Source organism: Oncorhynchus tshawytscha, linkage group LG01, assembly GCF_018296145.1.
Source record: "Oncorhynchus tshawytscha isolate Ot180627B linkage group LG01, Otsh_v2.0, whole genome shotgun sequence".
NCBI classification, from domain to species: Eukaryota; Metazoa; Chordata; class Actinopteri; order Salmoniformes; family Salmonidae; genus Oncorhynchus; species Oncorhynchus tshawytscha.
Genome location: NC_056429.1, coordinates 95,587,799 through 95,610,913, shown reverse-complemented (window position 1 = coordinate 95,610,913; position 23,115 = coordinate 95,587,799). Strand labels below are relative to the sequence as shown.

At 43.8% G+C, this 23,115-nt stretch overlaps 1 protein-coding gene across 6 annotated transcripts in view; it reads right to left on the bottom strand.

Annotated features, from left to right (window-relative positions):
• Positions 1 to 3,490: 3,490 nt before the first annotated feature.
• LOC112236423 (thrombospondin-2) overlaps positions 3,491 to 23,115 on the bottom strand; it is a 55,084-nt gene continuing 35,459 nt past the window's right edge. For 4 of the 6 annotated variants that reach the window (XM_042327504.1, XM_042327500.1, XM_042327498.1 and 1 more), the window contains 11 exons: positions 20,463 to 20,681; positions 20,069 to 20,176; positions 17,524 to 17,683; positions 16,523 to 16,641; positions 12,678 to 12,912; positions 10,033 to 10,260; positions 6,842 to 7,113; positions 6,492 to 6,589; positions 6,051 to 6,190; positions 5,856 to 5,889; positions 3,491 to 5,316 (listed from right to left, as the gene is read on the bottom strand). In XM_042327504.1, coding sequence (XP_042183438.1) covers positions 5,313 to 5,316; positions 5,856 to 5,889; positions 6,051 to 6,190; positions 6,492 to 6,589; positions 6,842 to 7,113; positions 10,033 to 10,260; positions 12,678 to 12,912; positions 16,523 to 16,641; positions 17,524 to 17,683; positions 20,069 to 20,176; positions 20,463 to 20,681 — 1,617 coding nt within the window. In that variant the 3' untranslated portion in view covers positions 3,491 to 5,312. Of the gene's footprint in view, positions 5,317 to 5,838; positions 5,890 to 6,050; positions 6,191 to 6,491; positions 6,590 to 6,841; positions 7,114 to 10,032; positions 10,261 to 12,677; positions 12,913 to 16,522; positions 16,642 to 17,523; positions 17,684 to 20,068; positions 20,177 to 20,462; positions 20,682 to 23,115 lie in introns of all 6 variants that reach the window. The other 2 variants (XM_042327508.1, XM_042327513.1) reach the window with 2 other exon arrangements.

The following is a 23,115-nucleotide window of genomic DNA, read 5'->3' as shown; positions in this document are numbered from 1 at the left end:
TTAAATAAAGGTTAAATAAAAAAAATAGCTTTGAAATGATTGTATCCATATCTGTCTGTCGGTTCCATCCCCCAGCACCACCACTCCGATGCCCATGGAGCTGGGTGGTGCTGCACTCAGGGAGACCGGAAGAGGTTCCGTCTGTGGCCGCAGAGGTCACACTGCCGGTCGGTGCCGGGTTGGTTCCTCTGGGAGTCGAGGCAGCAGGCAGGGTGCTCTGGCGTCACCTCAGGTGAGAAGGCATCATTCTCACCCAGAGCCTTCTGTTGCACAAATGTTTTTGTTCATTATGTTTCCTGAATTTCCCCCGCATTCCCAGCATAAGGCGCTCATCGATTCAGGCGCGGCTGGGAATTTTATAGACAGATCATTAACCTAGTTTCGGGATCCCCATCGTTCCTGTGGAAATGCCCTTCACAGTTCATGCCTTAGTTAGTTGACCATTAGGGTCAGGGTTGATTAGGGAGACCACCGCTCCTCTGGGCATGGTGTCGCAGGGGGGTCACACGGAGAAAATCAGTCTCTTTCTCAGTGACTCTCCTACGTTTCCAGTGGTGCTAGGTCTACCCTGGTTCACTTGTCATAACCCCATTATTTCATGGCAACGGAGGGCTCTCACTGGGTGGTCGCGAGAGTGCTCGGGTAGATGTTTAGGGGTTTCCATAGGTGCTACTACGGTGGAAAGTCCAGACCAGGTCTCCACCGTGCGCATTCCCCCCGAGTATGCCGATTTGGCTCTCGCCTTCTCCAAAAAGAAGGCGACTCAATTACCACCCGATCGACCGGGGGATTGTGCGATAGATCTCCTGGTAGACGCCACAGGAGTCATGTGTATCCCCTGTCACAGGCGGAGACAGTGGCTATGGAAAAATATGTCTCTGAATCACTTATGGACAGGTGGTACAAGGGGTGCATTCGGGGGTGCATTCGGTCCTCCACTTCACCCACCTCCTCCAGTTTCTTTTTTGTGAAGAAGGAGGGAGGTTTGCGCCCGTGTATTTACTATCGAGGCCTTAATCAAATAACGGTGAAGTACAGTTACCCGCTACCTCTAATCGCCATGGCGATTGGGTCAATGAACGGGCGCGCTTCTTCACCAAATTTGATCTCAGGAGTGCTTACAACCTGGTGCGTATCCGGGAGGGAGATGAGTGGAAGACAGCGTTCAGTACCACCTCAGGGCATTATGAGTACCTCGTCATGCCGTACGGGTTGATGAAGGCTCCATCAGTCTTCCAAGCATTTGTAGATGAGATTTTCAGGGACCTGCTAACCAAGACTGCCAGGTGCACGGTGTTTCCTCCGACACGTTGGTGCGGCTGGCTTCAGGGTTGGATGCACGCTGTGTTAAGAAGCAGTGCGGCTTGGTTGGATTGTGTATGGGAGGACGCATGACTTTAAACCTTCGTCTCTCCCGAGCCCGTAAGGGAGTTGTAGCGATGAGACAAGATAGTAGCTACTAAAAACAATTGGATACCACGAAATTGGGGAGACAAAGGGGTAAAAACTCCACAAAAAAACACACACACAAAAAAGAACATGGCCAAGATGTTCAAATGTTCATAAATGACCAGCAGGGTCAAATAATAATAATCACAGTAGTTGTGGAGGGTGCAACAAGTCAGCACCTCAGGAGTAAATGTCAGTTGGCTTTTCATAGCCGATCATTCAGAGTATTTCTACCGCTCCTGCTGTCTCTAGAGAGTTGAAAACAGCAGGTCTGGGAAAGGTAGCACATCCGGTGAACAGGTCAGGGTTCCATAGCAGCAGGCAGAACAGTTGAAACCGGAGCAGCAGCACGGCCAGGTCGACTGGGGACAGCAAGGAGTCATCCTGCCAGGTAGTCCTGAGGCATGGTCCTAGGGCTCAGGTCCTCCGAGAGAGAGAAAGAAAGAGAGAAAGAGATAATTAGAGAGAGCACACTTATAACAACAGATATAACAAACTGACCCTTGCCACCCGACACAAACTACTGCAACATAAATACTGGAGGCTGGGGTCAGGAGACACGTCACCCTCCTCTGGTCATCCAGGCATTGGTCGGACAGTGTCCTGTCTGACTGGGAAGTACTGGTGGCTCACTTTGGCTAAGGATGTGAGGGTTTATGTTTCCTCCTGCTCGGTGTGCAGGCTCCTCGGCACCTGCCCAGAGGTAAGCTACACCCCTTACCCGTTCCACAACGGCCATGGTCGCACCTGACGATCGATTTCCTGACTGATCTTCCCCCATCACAGGGAAACACTGCGATCCTGGTTGTTGTCTAAGTTGTCTAAGTCCTGCCATCTCCTTCCTCTGCCTGGTCTCCCTACAGCCCTACAGACTGCGGAGGCCTTGTTTACACACGTCTTCCGGCACTACGGGGTGCCTGAGGATATAGTGTATGATCCGGGTCCCCAGTTCACTTCGAGGGTCTGGAAGGCGTTCATGGAACATCTGGGGGTCTCGGTCAGACTTACCTCAGGTTTTTACCCCGAGAGTAACGGGCTGTTAACCAGGATGTGGGTAAGTTTCTAAGGTCCTATTGCCAGGACCGGCCAGGGGAGGGGGCAGCGTTTGTGCCCTGGGCAGAGTTGGCCCAGAACTAGCTCCGCCACACCTCCACTAAACTCTCCCCCTTCCAGTGTGTATTGGGTTATCAGCCGGTTCTGGCTCCTTGGCATCAGAGACAGACTAAAGCTCCTGCAGTGGACGACTGGTTCTGGCGCGTGGAGGAAACATGGGATGCCGCCCATGTTCACCTTCAGCGCGCCGTGCTGAGCCGTGCTGCGCCAGAAAGTTGACGCAGACCGCCACAGCAGTGTTCGCACCGGGGGACCGGGTCTGGCTCTCGACCCAAAATCTGCCCCTCCGCCTGCCTTGTCGGAAGCTGGGTCCGCGGTTTGTGGGGCCATTTAAAGTCCTGAGGAGAGTGGACAGGGTTAGTTATAGGTTACAGCTTCCCCCCGATTACTGTATTAACCCCTCGTTCCATGTGTCTCTCCTCAGGCCGGTGGTGGCTGGTCCACTCCAGGAGTCTGAGGTGCGGGAGGTTCCTCCACCTTCTCTGGACACCGAGGGGGCCCCGGCGTACTCATTTCCCTCATTATGTGTTGTGTATTTAACCCTCTGTTCCCCCATGTCTTTGTGTGGTATTGTTTATTGTAAGTGCTTTTGCACATTTTGTTTGACTGGTGCTCGTCGGGTTATTGTGCCCATACTTTGTATTTCTTATGCCGTTGGTTTTACTATTAAACTGCTCCGGCTATTATCAAGTTCTGCTCTCCTGCGTCTGACTTCCCTGCCACCAGATAGGCACCCCTTACAATATTTCTCTTTGCATATGATAGATTCAAATAGAGGGACTATACATTTTATCTTCACTTGACAATGTTTAAAGGATCTGATGTATTAATTAATCAATCAATCAGTTTAATGGTAAATATAAATCAATATCATTTTATGACATATTTATAACAATCCATCATTTCCAGTATCACAATGAAGAAGACATGGTGTACAAACAATTTATTTAGGAAATGAGATCATCTCTTTTAAGTGGAACACATACATGACGACTCCTCCACAACTATCACAACTAATAATGGTACATTTAACAACAAACAAATACCTTTAAAAAAAACGTTTTTTTAAACATTTGTGCATTGCAATATCCCTCACAAAATATAACAAAGCTAGTTATTAACAAAGAAAACTACATTTGACAACAATTCATGCTATGCAGACTGATGACAACTTAAAAGGTATACATTGCAAATATCCTTGATACATAATATTCAACCAAAAGTTACAAGAAACATTTTTACTTGATTTTTGAATAGATTCTATAATGGTTAAATGTTTGAATAGATTCATCTGGTTAAATGTTTCACTCATTCAAAACAGAAAGTTCTCTTCTCATGACCACCTGTTTCTACGTTAACACGTGAACAACACATTTACATTGACATAAAGTCAAGTGTTTTCATTGTGTCCCATCTGAAATGTCCCCCTGTCACACCAGGCAAACACACTCAAACCTCAGACCGCCAGCTGTCGTGGTCAAGGATGCTGTGATGATAATAATCATCATTGTTGTTCTCTCACACATACTACTACTACTACAACTAACCCCAAACATGACATTTGCCCTTACATCAATGTAGCACTCTTATATCAACACTTAAGTCTATGTTCCAATGTCCATACTAGCATACTACTAGAATGCACAATATATTGCTTGATTCTATCGAAGTGGGATGCTGGAGGGGTATTGGAACAGAACGCTACAACAAACCCAAACTACTACAACTGCTCCACTTGAAACCACTGTTTTGAGTGACGATAGGGCCTCTCTTGGGGAATTAGTGAACATATGAATCAAGTAATACATGACAGAACACTGCATAGTGCACAAAGTTTGTGATAGTCTATTCTATCTTGATGTTTGAGACATTTTGATGTTGATATCCAACGATTTTTCTGTTGTACTTCAATTGTGAAATTTCGTCAGTGTAAACAAATAAATAAATGATTTACCATCTCTAACAAACAAAACAAACAAGACATAAACTCACAATAATAATTTACAGAAGAAATTATAGTACAAACTTAGTATAAACATCCCAAAGTACTTTAAAATGCTATAAAATGGTCTCAAGGTCAACCTTCTTAGAGTTTGACAAACATTTTAAATGGATGATGACCAGTTCAGGATGGCATAAGAAACAATACAAAATATAACTTTGTTTCATTAAGTCAGCAACATACATCAGTGTGCTTTGGTATCAAATAAGAGTTTGGCAGTTAATATTACATTTGATCGTATTTTTCACTATATGGCTGAAACTGCTGAGCTCAATACAGAGACCTTTAGTTGCTGGGCGACCTAGACACCTTTACTGTACCAAGTTGCTCTCTATTCCAGCAAGAATATCAATATGTATCGAGTAACAATCATTTTATATTTACTTTTGTTAATGTAAAGCTGTAGAAAGTTAGAAAAGCACAAAAGTGGTTGTTCAAAGAATCCCTATAATATGTTGTCAACATCAGTTATCAGTTTTTTCCCATCGCCAAGGCCTTTTTCATTTGTCCACTTGTCATCTGTTTTCACTTCTCAAGGAAATGTCTTTTCACATAAGGCACTCAGAAAAACTGCAAAGGGCCATGGCCCCTTCAATGGAAAGTTAGAGGCAAAAAGACTTTGGAGGGGCGAAGTTGAAGCTCCATTTCTTTGGTTGAAACAACAAGCGACTCAGCAATAGGCTGGTGATCAGGTTATGAGGTTTAGTGTCTTTAGCCATTTACAGTTTTCACATCCAACGCTGTTCAGTTATCTGGATAAAAAAGGAAGAAAAAGTATGATTATTTATAAACACAAAGCTAAGGAATAACAGCATATCCAGAGTCATACAGTATGTAGATTAAGTCTATATACAGTATACAGCTGTATACCTATACAGTTTGGCAGTATGGTTCTGGGAAGGTACAACACTGAATACAGCAAAAGGTGGAGCATTGGGTGTATCATTCCATGAAGCAAGACAACAACTATTTCACTGTGACAGTGATCAAGCAGTATTCTCATATTTGTGATCAAAGTAGCACCTGAAACATTTAAGACCACACACCAGACCTCCCGCAGTGTGGCACACACACACACACACACACACACACACACACACACACACACACACACACACACACACACACACACACACACACACACACACTGAGTCATTGGAACCAGGCAAGGTGACAAGCAGAAGCAAAAGCATGACTGCTGTTTTCTTTTTAACAAAGCGTGATTTTTTGATTTTTTAAAATATTTTTTTTTACAGCCGACACAAAACAGAGACCTCTTTATGATTGTTACCTGATGGACAACACAGTTGGAAACTCCAGCTCATCTGAGTATTGGAAAAGATTTAGAAGGTTTTAACAACACTTTCCCACCCGTCAGCTGCATTTTGTCTCCATAAAGGAGAGATCTCTCACCAACCAACCATTCAACACAGCACAAACACATCTGGGACCAAGCTAGAATGGTGCTACTAGCTATAGAACTCACCTCTGCACTCGTATTTGAGATCGGAGAAGAAGACCAGTTCCTGGGAGAACACAAACAGGCCTAACCGTCCTCCAGCAAACGTCTTGTCGTACACTGGTCCTGAGTCTGCCAAGATCTGTTTCCCTTCATAAACCACAACCCTGCAAAACGCAACAAGACAATACATGAATGATTGCTTGGTGTGATCAACTGGATTCGATACCAGGTCTCCTACATGCCACCAGACACTTAGATAAAACACACTATGGACAAAACACCCTGGATAATAGCTTAGCCTATTGTATATCATTTGTGCTTCTATTATACAAATCATTTTCAGACTGTAACTGAGGAAAGAGTGATGGGTGTGATCAACTGGATTCGATCCAAGGTCTCCTACATACCACCAGACTGTTTTAGCCCACTGAGCTAAATTCTAGGTATTAGGCTAGACTTGCTCACCTGATGAAACCAGTCTTGGGTCTGTGGATGAGGTGCCACCTATAGGCTGTGTAATCCTTCCAGCCAATGTTTTTGGGATCGTGCCAAAGAGTGCGCACCTGTAGACAACAGAGAAGGAGTAAAATTATTTACTAAAGAGCTAAAAAGCTATGATCTAAAGAGCTATTTATATATTTGATTGATTGACTGAAAGATTGCTCAATAGAGGGTATGACTACACCAGAGACACAGTATGATATGTTGGCTTATATGACTTACTGTAGCTGTGTCAGGGTGAGTGGCCAATTTGGATGACTTAGCTGTGTCAGGGTGAGTGGCCACTTTGGATGGAATCTTGGATCTTAGCATACCTGATCTTTAGTGTTTCCTGTGTGCCACAGGGCGTTTCTCAGGTTCTCCCCTGTGCCTGTGGTTGAATTGACCACCTTCAGGGAGACACCAGAGATACCGAAGGCCTTGGAGGGTTTGTCTTCCCAGTAGGTCTGAGTGACCTGCTTCCACATCACCACGTAGAAGCGGCCGCTCGACTGGTAGCCGAACACAAAACCAGCGTAGTCGTCATCCCGGTCCGTATTCACGTAGAACGTACCACTAAAGTCCACCGCGTTGAACTCATCAAAGCCTGGAATGGTGGGACAGAACATGTGAATACTAAGGATGGATGGTGGGACAGAACATGTGAATACTAAGGATGGATGGTGGGACAGAACATGTGAATACTAAGGATGGATGGTGGGACAGAACATGTGAATACTAAGGATGGATGGTGGGACAGAACATGTGAATACTAAGGATGGATGGTGGGACAGAACATGTGAATACTAAGGATGGATGGTGGGACAGAACATGTGAATACTAAAGATGGATGGTGGGACAGAACATGTGAATATTAAGGATGGATGGTGGGACAGAACATGTGAATACTAAGGATGGATGGTGGGACAGAACATGTGAATACTAAGGATGGATGGTGGGACAGAACATGTGAATACTAAGGATGGATGGTGGGACAGAACATGTGAATACTAAGGATGGATGGTGGGACAGAACATGCGAATACTAAGGATGGATGGTGGGACAGAACATGTGAATACTAAGGATGGATGGTGGGACAGAACATGTGAATACTAAAGATGGATGGTGGGACAGAACATGTGAATACTAAGGATGGATGGTGGGACAGAACATGTGAATACTAAGGATGGATGGTGGGACAGAACATGTGAATACTAAGGATGGATGGTGGGACAGAACATGTGAATACTAAAGATGGATGGTGGGACAGAACATGTGAATATTAAGGATGGATGGTGGGACAGAACATGTGAATACTAAGGATGGATGGTGGGACAGAACATGTGAATACTAAGGATGGATGGTGGGACAGAACATGTGAATACTAAGGATGGATGGTGGGACAGAACATGTGAATACTAAGGATGGATGGTGGGACAGAACATGTGAATACTAAAGATGGATGGTGGGACAGAACATGTGAATATTAAGGATGGATGGTGGGACAGAACATGTGAATACTAAGGATGGATGGTGGGACATAACATGTGAATACTAAGGATGGATGGTGGGACAGAACATGTGAATACTAAGGATGGATGGTGGGACAGAACATGTGAATACTAAGGATGGATGGTGGGACAGAACATGTGAATACTAAGGATGGATGGTGGGACAGAACATGTGAATACTAAGGATGGATGGTGGGACAGAACATGTGAATACTAAGGATGGATGGTGGGACAGAACATGTGAATACTAAAGATGGATGGTGGGACAGAACATGTGAATACTAAGGATGGATGGTGGGACAGAACATGTGAATACTAAGGATGGATGGTGGGACAGAACATGTGAATACTAAGGATGGATGGTGGGACAGAACATGTGAATACTAAAGATGGATGGTGGGACAGAACATGTGAATATTAAGGATGGATGGTGGGACAGAACATGTGAATACTAAGGATGGATGGTGGGACATAACATGTGAATACTAAGAATGGATGGTGGGACAGAACATGTGAATACTAAGGATGGATGGTGGGACATAACATGTGAATACTAAGGATGGATGATGGGACAGAACATGTGAATACTAAGGATGGATGGTGGGACAGAACATGTGAATACTAAGGATGGATGGTGGGACAGAACATGTGAATACTAAGGATGGATGGTGGGACAGAACATGTGAATACTAAGGATGGATGGTGGGACAGAACATGTGAATACTAAGGATGGATGGTGGGACAGAACATGTGAATACTAAAGATGGATGGTGGGACAGAACATGTGAATATTAAGGATGGATGGTGGGACAGAACATGTGAATACTAAGGATGTATGGTGGGACATAACATGTGAATACTAAGGATGGATGGTGGGACAGAACATGTGAATACTAAGGATGGATGGTGGGACATAACATGTGAATACTAAGGATGGATGATGGGACAGAACATGTGAATACTAAGGATGGATGGTGGGACAGAACATGTGAATACTAAAGATGGATGGTGGGACAGAACATGTGAATACTAAGGATGGTTGGTTATTAAAAATTCATCAGGGATTCAGAATTAAAATGCATATACTGTACACTACATGGCCAAAAGAATGTGGACACATGCTCGTCGAACATCTCATTCCAAAATCATAGGCATTAATATGACGTTGGTCCCACCTTTGCTGCTATAATAGCCTCCACTCTTCTGGGAAGGCTTTCTGCTAGATGTTAGAACATTGCCGCAGGGACTTGCCCTGATGTTTGGTGATTAGGCCTGAATCTCAGTCGGCGTTCTAATTCATCCCAAAGGTATTGGATGGGGTTGAGGTCAGGGTTAAGTGCAGGCAAACAGTTATTGTGCTGATGTTGCTTCCATAGGCAGTTTGGAACTTGGTAGTGGCATATTGAACTGGCATATTGAACTGGAACTGTAAAACCAAGGGCAGACGGTTTTCACTTGCTTCGCGCTTCAGCACTCTGCGTTCTCGTTCTGTGAGCTTATGTGACCAACCACTTCGCGGCTGAGCTGTTGTTGCTCCTAGACGTTTCCACTTCACAATAACAGCACTTACAGTTGACGGCTCTAAGTGCACAGCTCTAGCAGGGGCGGCAGGGCAGAACTTTGACTAACTGACTTGTTAGAAAGGTGGCATCCTATAACGGTGCCACATTGAAAGTAACTGAGCTCTTCAGTAAGGCTATTCTAATGCCAATGTTTGTCTATGGAGATTGCACGGCTGTGTGCTTGATTTTATACATCTGTCAGCAACAGATATGGCTGAAATAGCAGAATCCACTAATTTGAAGGGGTGTTCACATACTTTCATGTACACTATATATACAAAAGTATCTGAGGTAAGGTTGTCCTGCTCTACTCGCCCACTGTGATGCAAGGTCAGAATTGACAGTCTGCACATCTCTAAACTGTAGTGAATTAAATATCTCAAGTGTATCTCTAATAATTCTATATTTTACGTCAGTATAGGGACTACATATTGAGGTTAATGTCCTACTCACCAACAGCGATGCCTGGGTCAGAGTTGACGGTCTGCACCAGCTCCTTGCCCTGATGCCTAACCACCCAGTTGGGGTCGATCTGCGTGGTTCCCTTGGGGTCCAGGTGCACCATCTGAAACTTCCGGAAGTTTGTGACGGTGACGGCGTTGTTCTCAGGACACACGTCAAGGATGTCCGGGATGTTGTCGTTGTCAAAGTCGTCTTTGCAGGCGTCTCCTCTACCGTCGCCTGTTGATAGAAGAGCAGAAGACGCTGGGTTAAAATACAAAGTCCTAGTGTGACAACTTTGACTGTGGTCGTAACGAGGTCTGCTTTTTAAATGAATAACAGAGCACAATGAATTCATAATACAATTTTCCATCTTTGGTTGTTGCTCTCCTATTCCCTTTCAATGGAAGCTTTTATTGATATATTGTTAGGATCCCCATTCGTTTTTGCAGAAGCAGCAGTTACTCCTCCTGGGGTGCACGATGAGTGAAAACGATCCATGCTAACCTGTAACTTTACTTCAAATGTCCATCATTTCTGGCGACTAAAATTCCACCCCAGGGAAGGCAGACGTTTCACTTAGTCTGCTAAGTTTTCATCAAAAAAGCAGAACAGAAAATAATCACAATTCTTTCCCAAGAACTTTTAGCTTTTAATACTGTATGTCTGCCAAGTCCAATAAGGAGTCTCAGCCATCTCTGCATGCCATGAAAACTACCATCGATACTTGTAACTGTCTTAGAGGACATCGTCTATTAGAAATAGACGCAGGGCATGATACAGAGTGAAGGGAAGTGGCCAGTGAGATTAAAGCCTGTGCTACGGTGAAGTAGCTTCCCTTTCTCCACTTTCTCCTCTACTCTTTTGTATTGCACAGGGGGCTGACTTGATTCTATCAAATAAACACTTTTTGATGAGATGTGAAGAGGATGAAGGGATCTGGTACACTCTCTTTCTCCCTCCATCTTTCCCATATCTCTCTCCCTCCCTATCCCCCCTCTCCACACAGACTATTTCAATTTAAAGCCAACTAAACAATTTCCAGGTAACCCTGCATGATGAAACTGAAATTGGGCACTGTGGATTAATCGAGAGCAAGCGAGCCCAGATGCCCCTTCTGGAAATAAAACTGTCCTGGCCGCAGGGTGGCTAGCTGGCTTATGATACCATCATGGGTTCCTGCTCCGCACGATGAAGTCATACGCTAATGACTTCATCAACCCTGACCCAGAAATACTCATTTTTGTTAACTCTTTCCTGTCTGACCCACCCACCATACTTGCACAATAAAACTGTGGGAGCATTCAACAACAGTTACTGGATGTGCATATACTACTTCTAGGGGAAATAGAGAGGGGAAATAGAACAAGGCATATTGAACTGTAAAACGATGAGTGAAAAAGGAGGGGATTAAAAGGACTCTCATGTGTGTTTATGGTGCACAGGTGCAGGGTTAGGGTTCCCCGGGAAAAGGTTAGGGTTCCCAAGTGCAGGGTTCCCATGAGCAGGTGCAGGTTTAGGGTTCCCAGGTACAGGGTTCTCAGTTCCCTGGTGCAGGTTTAGGGTTCCCCGGTGCAGGGTTAGGGTTCCTTGGTGCAGGGTTAGGGTTCCCAGGTACAGGGTTAGGGATCCCAGGTGCAGGATTCCCAGTTCCCAGTTGCAGGTTTAGAGTTCCCCAGTGCAGGTTTAGGGTTCCCAGATGCAGGGTTTGGGTTCTCCAGTGCAGGGTTCACAGGTACAGGGTTCCCAGTTCCCAGGTGCAGGGTTAGGGTTCCCAGGTGTAGGGTTAGGGTTCCCAGGTTCAGGGTTCCCAGTTCCCAGGTACAGGGTTACAGTTCACAGGTACAGGGTTAGGGTTCCCCGGTACAAGGTTAGGGTTCCCAAGTGCAGGGCTCCCAGATGCAGGGTTAGGGATCCCAGGTGCAGGGTTAGGGATCCCAGGTGCAGGGTTAGGGTTCCCAGGTGCAGGGTTCCCAGTTCCCAGTTTTAGGTTTAAGGTTCCCCAGTGCAGGGTTAGGGTTCGCAGGTACAGGGTTCCCAGTTCCCAGGTGTAGGATTAGGGTTTCCAGGTGTAGGGTTTGGGTTCCCCGGTGCAGGGTTCCCAGCTACAGGGTTCTCCGTTCTCTGGTGCAGGTTTAGGGTTCCCAGGTGCATGGTTAGGGTTCCTCGATGCAGGGTTAGGGTTCCCAGGTGCAGGATTAGGGTACCCAGGTGCAGGGTTAGGGTTCCGCGGTGCAGGGTTAGGGTAGCCAGGTGCAGGGTTAGGGTACCCAGGTGCAGGGTTAGGGTACCCAGGTGCAGGGTTAGGGTTCCCAAGTGCATGAATGTAAAAGGGAGGGGAATAGGTTCTGCTTTGTGTTTTATGGTGGACAGGTACAGGGAAGCCTCAAAGGGAGATTCCTGTACCACAAGCAGCAGTCTGTGTGATTACAGATAGTATCTACAGTATACTATATAGGGCTCTCACAGAGTCTACCTAATGGCTACTAATTCAGACAGCTACAGTCACAGCACTGTTCACAGGTGTGAGGGTATTCAACATGCTGATGCACATTGTGTGTGTGTGTGTGTGTGTATGTGTGTATGTGTGTGTGCGTGTGTGTGCGTGTGTGTGCGTGGGTATGCATACGTCCATGCACACATGTTTTCCTCCTTACCATCAGAGTCCAGTTGATCTTTGTTGGGCGTCAATCTACAGTTGTCTCTATCGTCAGGGATACCGTCATTGTCATCGTCGAAGTCACAGGCGTCCCCTTTCCCGTCCTTATCGTGGTCTGCCTGGTTTGAGTTGGCCACATAAGGACAGTTGTCCAGGTTGTTCTGGTGACCGTCTTCATCAATGTCCTGGTTGTTGTCACACTGGTCTCCTACAAGGTCATTGTCTGTGTCAGCCTGTTAGAGAGGAGAGTTACAGGTCATATCCTGTGTCAGCCTGTTAGAGAGGAGAGTTACAGGTCATATCCTGTGTCAGCCTGTTAGAGAGGAGAGAGGAGAGTTACAGGTCATTATCTGTGTCAGCCTGTTAGAGAGGAGAGCTACAGGTTATTGTCTGTGTCAGCCTGTTAGAGAGGAGAGTTTCAGGTTATTGTCTGTGTCAGCCTGTTAGAGAGTTACAGGTCATATTCTGTGTCAGCCTGTTAGAGAGGAGAGTTACAGGTCATATTCTGTGTCAGCCTGTTAGAGAGGAGAGTTACAGGTCAGTGTCTGTGTCAGCCTGTTAGAGAGGAGAGAGGAGAGGTACAGGTCATATTCTGTGTCAGCCTGTTAGAGAGGAGAGTTACAGGTCATATTCTGTGTCAGCCTGTTAGAGAGGAGAGTTACAGGTCAGTGTCTGTGTCAGCCTGTTAGAGAGGAGAGTTACAGGTCATATTCTGTGTCAGCCTGTAAGAGAGGAGAGAGGAGGGTTACAGGTCATAGTTCTGTGTCAGCCTGTTAGAGAGGAGAGTTACAGGTCATTGTCTGTGTCAGCCTGTTAGAGAGGAGAGTTACAGGTCATATTCTGTGTCAGCCTGTTAGAGAGGAGAGTTACAGGTCATATTCTGTGTCAGCCTGTAAGAGAGGAGAGAGGAGGGTTACAGGTCATAGTTCTGTGTCAGCCTGTTAGAGAGGAGAGTTACAGGTTATTGTCTGTGTCAGCCTGTTAGAGAGGAGAGTTACAAGTCATATTCTGTGTCAGCCTGTTAGAGAGGAGAGTTACAGGTCATATTCTGTGTCAGTCTGTAAGAGAGGAGAGAGGAGGGTTACAGGTCATAGTTCTGTGTCAGCCTGTTAGAGAGGAGAGTTACAGGTCATTGTCTGTGTCAGCCTGTTAGAGAGGAGAGTTACAGGTCATATTCTATGTCAGCCTTTTAGAGAGGAGAGAGGAGAGTTACAGGTCATATTCTGTGTCAGCCTGTTAGAGAGGAGAGAGGAGAGTTACAGGTCATTGTCTGTGTCAGCCTGTTAGAGAGGAGAGTTACAGGTCATTGTCTGTGTCAGCCTGTTAGAGAGGAGAGTTACAGGTCATATTCTGTGTCAGCCTGTTAGAGAGGAGAGTTACAGGTCATATTCTGTGTCAGCCTGTAAGAGAGGAGAGAGGAGGGTTACAGGTCATGTTCTGTGTCAGCCTGTTAGAGAGGAGAGTTACAGGTCATATTCTATGTCAGCCTTTTAGAGAGGAGAGAGGAGAGTTACAGGTCATATTCTGTGTCAGCCTGTTAGAGAGGAGAGAGGAGAGTTACAGGTCATTGTCTGTGTCAGCTTGTTAGAGAGGAGAGAGGAGAGTTACAGGTCATTGTCTGTGTCAGCCTGTTAGAGAGGAGACAGGAGGGTTACAGGTCATGTTCTGTGTCAGCCTGTTAGAGAGGAGAGTTACAGGTCATATTCTGTGTCAGCCTGTTAGAGAGGAGAGTTACAGGTCATTGTCTGTCTCAGCCTGTTAGAGAGGAGAGAGGAGGGATACAGGTCATATTCTGTGTCAGCCTGTTAGAGAGGAGAGGGGAGGGTTACAGGTCATTATCTGTGTCAGCCTGTTAGAGAGGAGAGTTACAGGTCAGTGTCTGTGTCAGCCTGTTAGAGAGGAGAGTGGAGAGGTACAGGTCATATTCTGTGTCAGCCTGTTAGAGAGGAGAGTTACAGGTTATTGTCTGTGTCAGCCTGTTAGAGAGGAGAGTTACAGGTCATATTCTGTGTCAGCCTGTAAGAGAGGAGAGAGGAGGGTTACAGGTCATAGTTCTGTGTCAGCCTGTTAGAGAGGAGAGTTACAGGTCATTGTCTGTGTCAGCCTGTTAGAGAGGAGAGTTACAGGTCATATTCTGTGTCAGCCTGTTAGAGAGGAGAGTTACAGGTCATATTCTGTGTCAGCCTGTAAGAGAGGAGAGAGGAGGGTTACAGGTCATAGTTCTGTGTCAGCCTGTTAGAGAGGAGAGTTACAGGTTATTGTCTGTGTCAGCCTGTTAGAGAGGAGAGTTACAAGTCATATTCTGTGTCAGCCTGTTAGAGAGGAGAGTTACAGGTCATATTCTGTGTCAGTCTGTAAGAGAGGAGAGAGGAGGGTTACAGGTCATAGTTCTGTGTCAGCCTGTTAGAGAGGAGAGTTACAGGTCATTGTCTGTGTCAGCCTGTTAGAGAGGAGAGTTACAGGTCATATTCTGTGTCAGCCTGTTAGAGAGGAGAGTTACAGGTCATATTCTGTGTCAGCCTGTAAGAGAGGAGAGGAGGGTTACAGGTCATAGTTCTGTGTCAGCCTGTTAGAGAGGAGAGTTACAGGTCATTGTCTGTGTCAGCCTGTTAGAGAGGAGAGTTACAGGTCATATTCTGTGTCAGCCTGTTAGAGAGGAGAGTTACAGGTCATATTCTGTGTCAGCCTGTAAGAGAGGAGAGAGGAGGGTTACAGGTCATAGTTCTGTGTCAGCCTGTTAGAGAGGAGAGTTACAGGTTATTGTCTGTGTCAGCCTTTTAGAGAGGAGAGAGGAGAGTTACAGGTCATATTCTGTGTCAGCCTGTTAGAGAGGAGAGAGGAGAGTTACAGGTCATTGTCTGTGTCAGCTTGTTAGAGAGGAGAGAGGAGAGTTACAGGTCATTGTCTGTGTCAGCCTGTTAGAGAGGAGACAGGAGGGTTACAGGTCATGTTCTGTGTCAGCCTGTTAGAGAGGAGAGTTACAGGTCATATTCTGTGTCAGCCTGTTAGAGAGGAGAGTTACAGGTCATTGTCTGTCTCAGCCTGTTAGAGAGGAGAGAGGAGGGATACAGGTCATATTCTGTGTCAGCCTGTTAGAGAGGAGAGGGGAGGGTTACAGGTCATTATCTGTGTCAGCCTGTTAGAGAGGAGAGTTACAGGTTATTGTCTGTGTCAGCCTGTTAGAGAGGAGAGTTACAGGTCATATTCTGTGTCAGCCTGTTAGAGAGGAGAGTTACAGGTTATTGTCTGTGTCAGCCTGTTAGAGAGGAGAGTTACAAGTCATATTCTGTGTCAGCCTGTTAGAGAGGAGAGAGGAGGGTTACAGGTCATTGTCTGTGTCAGCCTGTTAGAGAGGAGAGGGGAGGGTTACAGGTCATTATCTGTGTCAGCCTGTTAGAGAGGAGAGTTACAGGTTATTGTCTGTGTCAGCCTGTTAGAGAGGAGAGTTACAGGTCATATTCTGTGTCAGCCTGTTAGAGAGGAGAGTTACAGGTTATTGTCTGTGTCAGCCTGTTAGAGAGGAGAGTTACAAGTCATATTCTGTGTCAGCCTGTTAGAGAGGAGAGAGGAGGGTTACAGGTCATTGTCTGTGTCAGCCTGTTAGAGAGGAGAGGGGAGGGTTGCAGATACCAGCTTGATTTTCCAGAACTTTTCTAAATGTTTTCCAGAATTCCCAGTTGGAAGATTCCTGGAATGAGGAATAAGGAGGGAGTGAATCCTCCAACTACAACTGGGATTTCTGGGAATTTGTATAATGTTTCTGGAATTTAGCAACCCTAATAGCAATGGGGTAGCTTTTGTAATTACACAAGTAGTGTAATAGTGACTGTTTCTTTTTCCTACCTGGTCAGGGTTGTGTAATAGAGGACAGTTGTCACACTGGTCACCCACTCGATCCATGTCAGTGTCCTTTTGGTCATTGTTGTACACGTACGGACAGTTGTCTTGCTCATTTGGGATTTCTAAAGGAAAGGGGAAATGGACAATGAAAAGGAAAATTGTAATATTGTGTGTGCAGGACTTATCTTGGGTCATAATCTTAGATATTTGCTTGAATGTGGCATATATATGTATATTTTAACCTTTATTTAACCTGGCAAATCAGTTAAGAACAAATTATTATTTTCAATGATGGCCTAGAAACAGTGGGTTAACTGCCTGTTCAGGGGCAGAACAACAGATTTGTACCTTGTCAGCTCAGGGATTTGAACTTGCAACCTTCTGGTTACTAGTTCAACGCTCTAACCACTAGGCTACCCTGCCGCCCCGAGCTAATACTAATCAATCAGTTGATTGTTGAGGGTGAAAAAATGAATCGCAAATCTGCCAGCTAGTCATTCCTTTGCATGATTTACTATCCCGCAATAATCCAATAAATATCTTCTTAGTACCCATTACCAATTTTTTAAGTACTGTTAAAGGGATACTTGGGGATTTTGGCAATGAGGCACATTATCTACCTCCCAGAGTCTGATGAACTTGTGGATAGCATTTATATGTCTTTGTTTCCAGTTTGAAGGAAGTAAGAGGAAGTTTCACAAGCCAATGCTAATTAGCGTTAGCACAATGACTAGAATGTTAGCAGATACCCATAGACGTCCAGCCAGTGCGTTAACACTAGCTAGCAATTGAGCTAGCGTGAGTTAGCAACTTCCTTCAAACCGCATGCAAAGACATAAAAATGTTGTCGGCGAGTTCATCTGACTCTGGGGAAGGAGATAAATGATCCCTTTAAATAATACATTAGAGGCATATAAAAGTTAAGAGTTGAAGGAGCCTATCCCCTAACTATAATATAACAGTGAAGCATATTCTTTAGTAATTTGGTCAGAAATAACTGGTACCATCTCCATCAATGTCGACAGCACAGGCATCTCCTTCGCCGTTGTGGTCAGTGTCAATCTGGGCAGGGTTGTGTTCGTAGGGGCAGTTATCACAACGGTCCCCCACATCATCTTTATCAAAGTCAAACTGTCTGGGGTTATACAGGAGAGGACAGTTGTCCTGAGGAGAGAGAGAGAGAATCAAGTCAAACTGTCTGGGGTTATACAGGAGAGGACAGCTGTCCTGAGGAGAGAGAGAGAGAATCAAGTCAAACTGTCTGGGGTTATACAGGAGAGGACAGTTGTCCTGAGGAGAGAGAGAGAGAGAATCCAAATGAGAATTATTAAAGCGTCCGTTGCTTGAAGAGGGCATTTGATTTCCTATTTAATTCATCTAAATACCCCGATGAAGGCATTTGATTTCCTATTTAATTCATCTAAATACCCCGATGAAGGCATTTGATTTCCTATTTAATTCATCTAAATACCCCGATGAAGGCATTTGATTTCCTATTTAATTCATCTAAATACCCCGATGAAGGCATTTGATTTCCTATTTAATTCATCTAAATACCCCGATGAAGGCATTTGATTTCCTATTTAATTCATCTAAATACCCCGATGAAGGCATTTGATTTCCTATTTAATTCATCTAAATACCCCGATGAAGACATTTGATTTCCTATTTAATTCATCTAAATACCCCGATGAAGGCATTTGATTTCCTATTTAATTCACCTAAATACCCCGATGAAGGCATTTGATTTCCTATTTAATTCATCTAAATACCCCGATGAAGGCATTTGATTTCCTATTTAATTCATCTAAATACCCAGATGAAGGCATTTGATTTCCTATTTAATTCATCTAAATACCCCGATGAAGACATTTGATTTCCTATTTAATTCATCTAAATACCCCGATGAAGGCATTTGATTTCCTATTTAATTCATCTAAATACCCCGATGAAGGCATTTGATTTCCTATTTAATTCATCTAAATACCCCGATGAAGGCATTTGATTTCCTATTTAATTCATCTAAATACCCCGATGAAGGCATTTGATTTCCTATTTAATTCATCTAAATACCCCGATGAAGGCATTTGATTTCCTATTTAATTCATCTAAATACCCCGATGAAGGCATTTGATTTCCTATTTAATTCATCTAAATACCCCGATTTTTGATTTCCTATTTAATTCATCTAAATACCCCGATGAAGGCATTTGATTTCCTATTTAATTCATCTAAATACCCCGATGAAGGCATTTGATTTCCTATTTAATTTATCTAAATACCCCGATGAAGGCATTTGATTTCCTATTTAATTTATCTAAATACCCCGATGAAGGCATTTGATTTCCTATTTAATTCATCTAAATACCCCGATGAAGGCATTTGATTTCCTATTTAATTCATCTAAATACCCAGATGAAGACATTTGATTTCCTATTTAATTCATCTAAATACCCCGATGAAGGCATTTGATTTCCTATTTAATCCATCTAAATACCCCGATGAAGGCATTTGATTTCCTATTTAATTCATCTAAATACCCCGATGAAGGCATTTGATTTCCTATTTAATTCATCTAAATACCCCGATGAAGGCATTTGATTTCCTATTTAATTCATCTAAATACCCCGATGAAGGCATTTGATTTCCTATTTAATTCATCTAAATACCCCGATGAAGGCATTTGATTTCCTATTTAATTCATCTAAATACCCCGATGAAGGCATTTGATTTCCTATTTAATTCATCTAAATACCCCGATGAAGGCATTTGATTTCCTATTTAATTCATCTAAATACCCTGATGAAGGCATTTGATTTCCTATTTAATTCATCTAAATACCCCGAGGAAGGCATTTGATTTCCTATTTAATTCATCTAAATACCCCGATGAAGGCATTTGATTTCCTATTTAATTCATCTAAATACCCCGATGAAGGCATTTGATTTCCTATTTAATTCATCTAAATACCCCGATGAAGGCATTTGCCGAAATGTGTTGGTTTTAACAATAAAACATTGACCCTTGAAGCAAACTTCTATTGTCCTACCAAGAGTTACTGAATATCTTTTCACCCATTTAATACATTTGCCTTAAAGGTCCAACACAGGCATTTTTATCTCAATATTAAACCATTTCTGGGTAACAATCAAGTACCTAACTGTTATTGTTTTCAATTAAAATGGTTGAAAATGAACAAAAATAGCTTCTTAGCAAAGAGCAATTTCTCAAGCAATAATTTTGCTAGGAGTGGTCTGAGTGAGAGGCCTAATTGGAGAAGCCTAATGGGAGGCATAAGTAGCTAGGTTTGAAACTATCTTTGTTATTGGTCTATTAGCTTATATCGCCAGGCAGGTCAAAACTCCACCCATGCAAAACAAGTTGAGATTTCAGGAGGTCTTTTCAAACAGCTCTTACACTAAAAGGGCATTATCATCATTTTCAGAATTTCACACTTTTATTCCAACCTCATAGTGTGGAAATATATATATTAAAACAAAGGGCAATAATGTTTTGGACTTCACAGGGCCGTTAAAAAAGGTCTCCTACTCTCTCATCCACGATTGCATCATTGTCATCATCCTTGTCGCAAGCATCTCCCTGGCCGTCTTTGTCAAAGTCCTCTTGTCCAGAGTTAGGCAGGTTGGGGCAGTTATCCTGTTAAAGATTGATAAAGAAATGGAAACAGTTTTAGAAATAGCCACAGGAAGAACTATCAATGAGTGACATACAGTAAGATTGGAAAAATATGGAAAATCTGCAGGTCTGGTATTGAGGATAAAAGTTTCCTGGACCTAGATTAAGCCTAGTCCTAGACTAAAGTGCATGCTCAATTGAAAATCTCAATTGAAATAAATTTTTATTCCAGGAAGGTCTAGGTTTAATCAAGGACTATGGACTAGGCTTAATGTGGCCCAGGAAACATAATGTTAGGGTCTGTTACCTTCCTGCAGTGATAGGTGGCATTGGCGTCACACACCAGGTTCTGATTGGGCCATCCGTCTAGGTCAGAGTCCTCTCCACAGATGAAGCCATCCCCGGCATAGCCTATCCTACAATCACACTTATACATGGGGTCACTGAAGTGGCTAAGGTAGATACACTCAGCTGAACGATGACAGTTGTGGGTCTTGTCTTTGCAGGGGTTCTCTGGCTCGCAAACCTAGAGAGATAGAGATGCGATAGAGAGAAAGAGAACAGTCTAAGAAGACCCCTCAGCCGGGGTATATTGGCCATATACCACACCCCCTCTGACCTTATTGCTTAAATAAACCATCTAGTTTTGTCTAATTTAGCATATTTTCATTTCCCAAGGAAGAACAGGGTAAAAGTGCAGTAAATCAGCGTATCAATCTCATCGTAAAGTGTGTTCTCAGATGTCATGTTATGTTATGTCACACTATGTGATGTTATGCCATGTTATGTGATGTTATGTCATGTCTTTTCATGTTATGCCATATGTGAGGGCTGTACTTCTGAACCTATATGCTCCCTGCTCTGCCCAGACCCCTGTGCCCTGTGGATTCTGCTACACTGTATTGTGTAGCTACAGCAAGAGAACACTGTTATGGCTACAGCTGTTCATCTATAGGAAGAGAGTGGATGCCAGTCCATGAGCTCATACCATAAGGTTACAACAGTGTTGCGTGATGACCAATAAGAACACATTTATTCCTTTAATCAGCTCTGGGATACAGAGGTGCTCAATGCCAGCTATGAGACAATTCCCTTTCCCCTTCCCTCAAATCAATTCGTAGGATGTTAGCCTCGGATGTTAGCCTCGGATGTTAGCCTCGGATGTTAGCCTCGGATGTTAGCCTCGGATGTTAGCCTCAGATCAGAGCAGGCCCAGTTTTTAAATGCCAGTGACAAGGTAGTGATTTACTAGGTATGTTATGCAACATTAGGGCAGAGCAGATCTGGGTTCAAATATTATTTGAGATCATTCAAATACTTTTGAGTGTTTGTTTTTGCCTGTCTGGAGTGCCAGAAGGGCAGGGTATGTACTTTTGGGACGACTCTATTGGTTCCACTGTGCCAGGTAAGCTCAATCAAGCCCTGATAGTATTTTAAATCATTTCAAATATTATTTGAACCCAGGTCTATTGGAAAGCAGAGCTATGTAGCGAAATGATTCAACTTCCCAACAGGATTCACAGTTCTAAAGGAGAAACAATGTATGTATACCACAACAGACATGGTGCCAGTGTTAATGACCTAACAAAGCATCATTAAAACATCAGATATTTGTGGTTAGAGTGGAAACTGAGTGCTAACATACACACCATCAGGTACACATACACATTACTTTGTAAACTTCCACACACTTTATAGCTCTCATAGCAACTACCCAGTCTACTAATACTGTAAACGAAGCCTCCTACCACCTCTACTAAAACTGTAAACCAAGCCTCATACCAACTCTATTAATACTGTAAACCAAGCCTCATACTACCTCTACTAATACTGTAAACCAAGCCTCATACCACCTCTACTAATACTGTAAACCAAGCCTCCTACCACCTCTACTAAAACTGTAAACCAAGCCTCATACCAACTCTATTAATACTGTAAACCAAGCCTCATACCAACTCTATTAATACTGTAAACCAAGCCTCATACCACCTCTACTAATACTGTAAACCAAGCCTCATACCACCTCATACAGTACTCTACTAATACTGTAAACCAAGCCTCCTACCACCTACTACGTCTACTATTACTGTAAACACAGCCTCACACCACCTCTACTAAAACTGTAAACCAAGCCTCAAACCACCTCTACTAATACTGTAAACCAAGCCTCATCCTACCTCTACGAATAGTGTAAACCAAGCCTCATACCACCTCTACTAATACTGTAAACCAAGCCTCATACCCCCTCTACTAATACTGTAAACCAAGCCTCCTACCACCGACCACTCCTACTAATACTGTAAACCAAGCCTCCTACCACCTCTACTAATACTGTAAACCAAGCCTCCTACCACCTCTACTAATACTGTAAACCAAGCCTCATACCACCTCTACTAATACTGTAAACCAAGCATAATACCACCTCTACTAATACTGTAAACCAAGCCTCATACCACCTACCACTGTTACTAATACTGTAAACCAACCTCATACCACCTCTACTAATACTGTAAACCAACCTCATACCACCTCTACTAATACTGTAAACCAAGCCTCCTACCACCTACCACTGCTACTAATACTGTAAACCAAGCCTCCTACTACCTACCACCGCTACTAATACTGTAAACCAACCTCATACCACCTCTACTAATACTGTAAACCAAGCCTCCTATCACCTACCACTGCTACTAATACTGTAAACCAAGCCTCCTACCACCTACCACCGCTACTAATACTGTAAACCAACCTCATACCACCTCTACTAATACTGTAAACCAAGCCTCATAACATCTCTACTAATACTGTAAACCAACCTCATACCACCTCTACTAATACTGTAAACCAACCTCATACCACCTACCATCTCTACTAATACTGTAAACCAAGCCTCCTACCACCTACCACTGCTACTAATACTGTAAACCAAGCCTCCTACCACCTACCACTGCTACTAATAC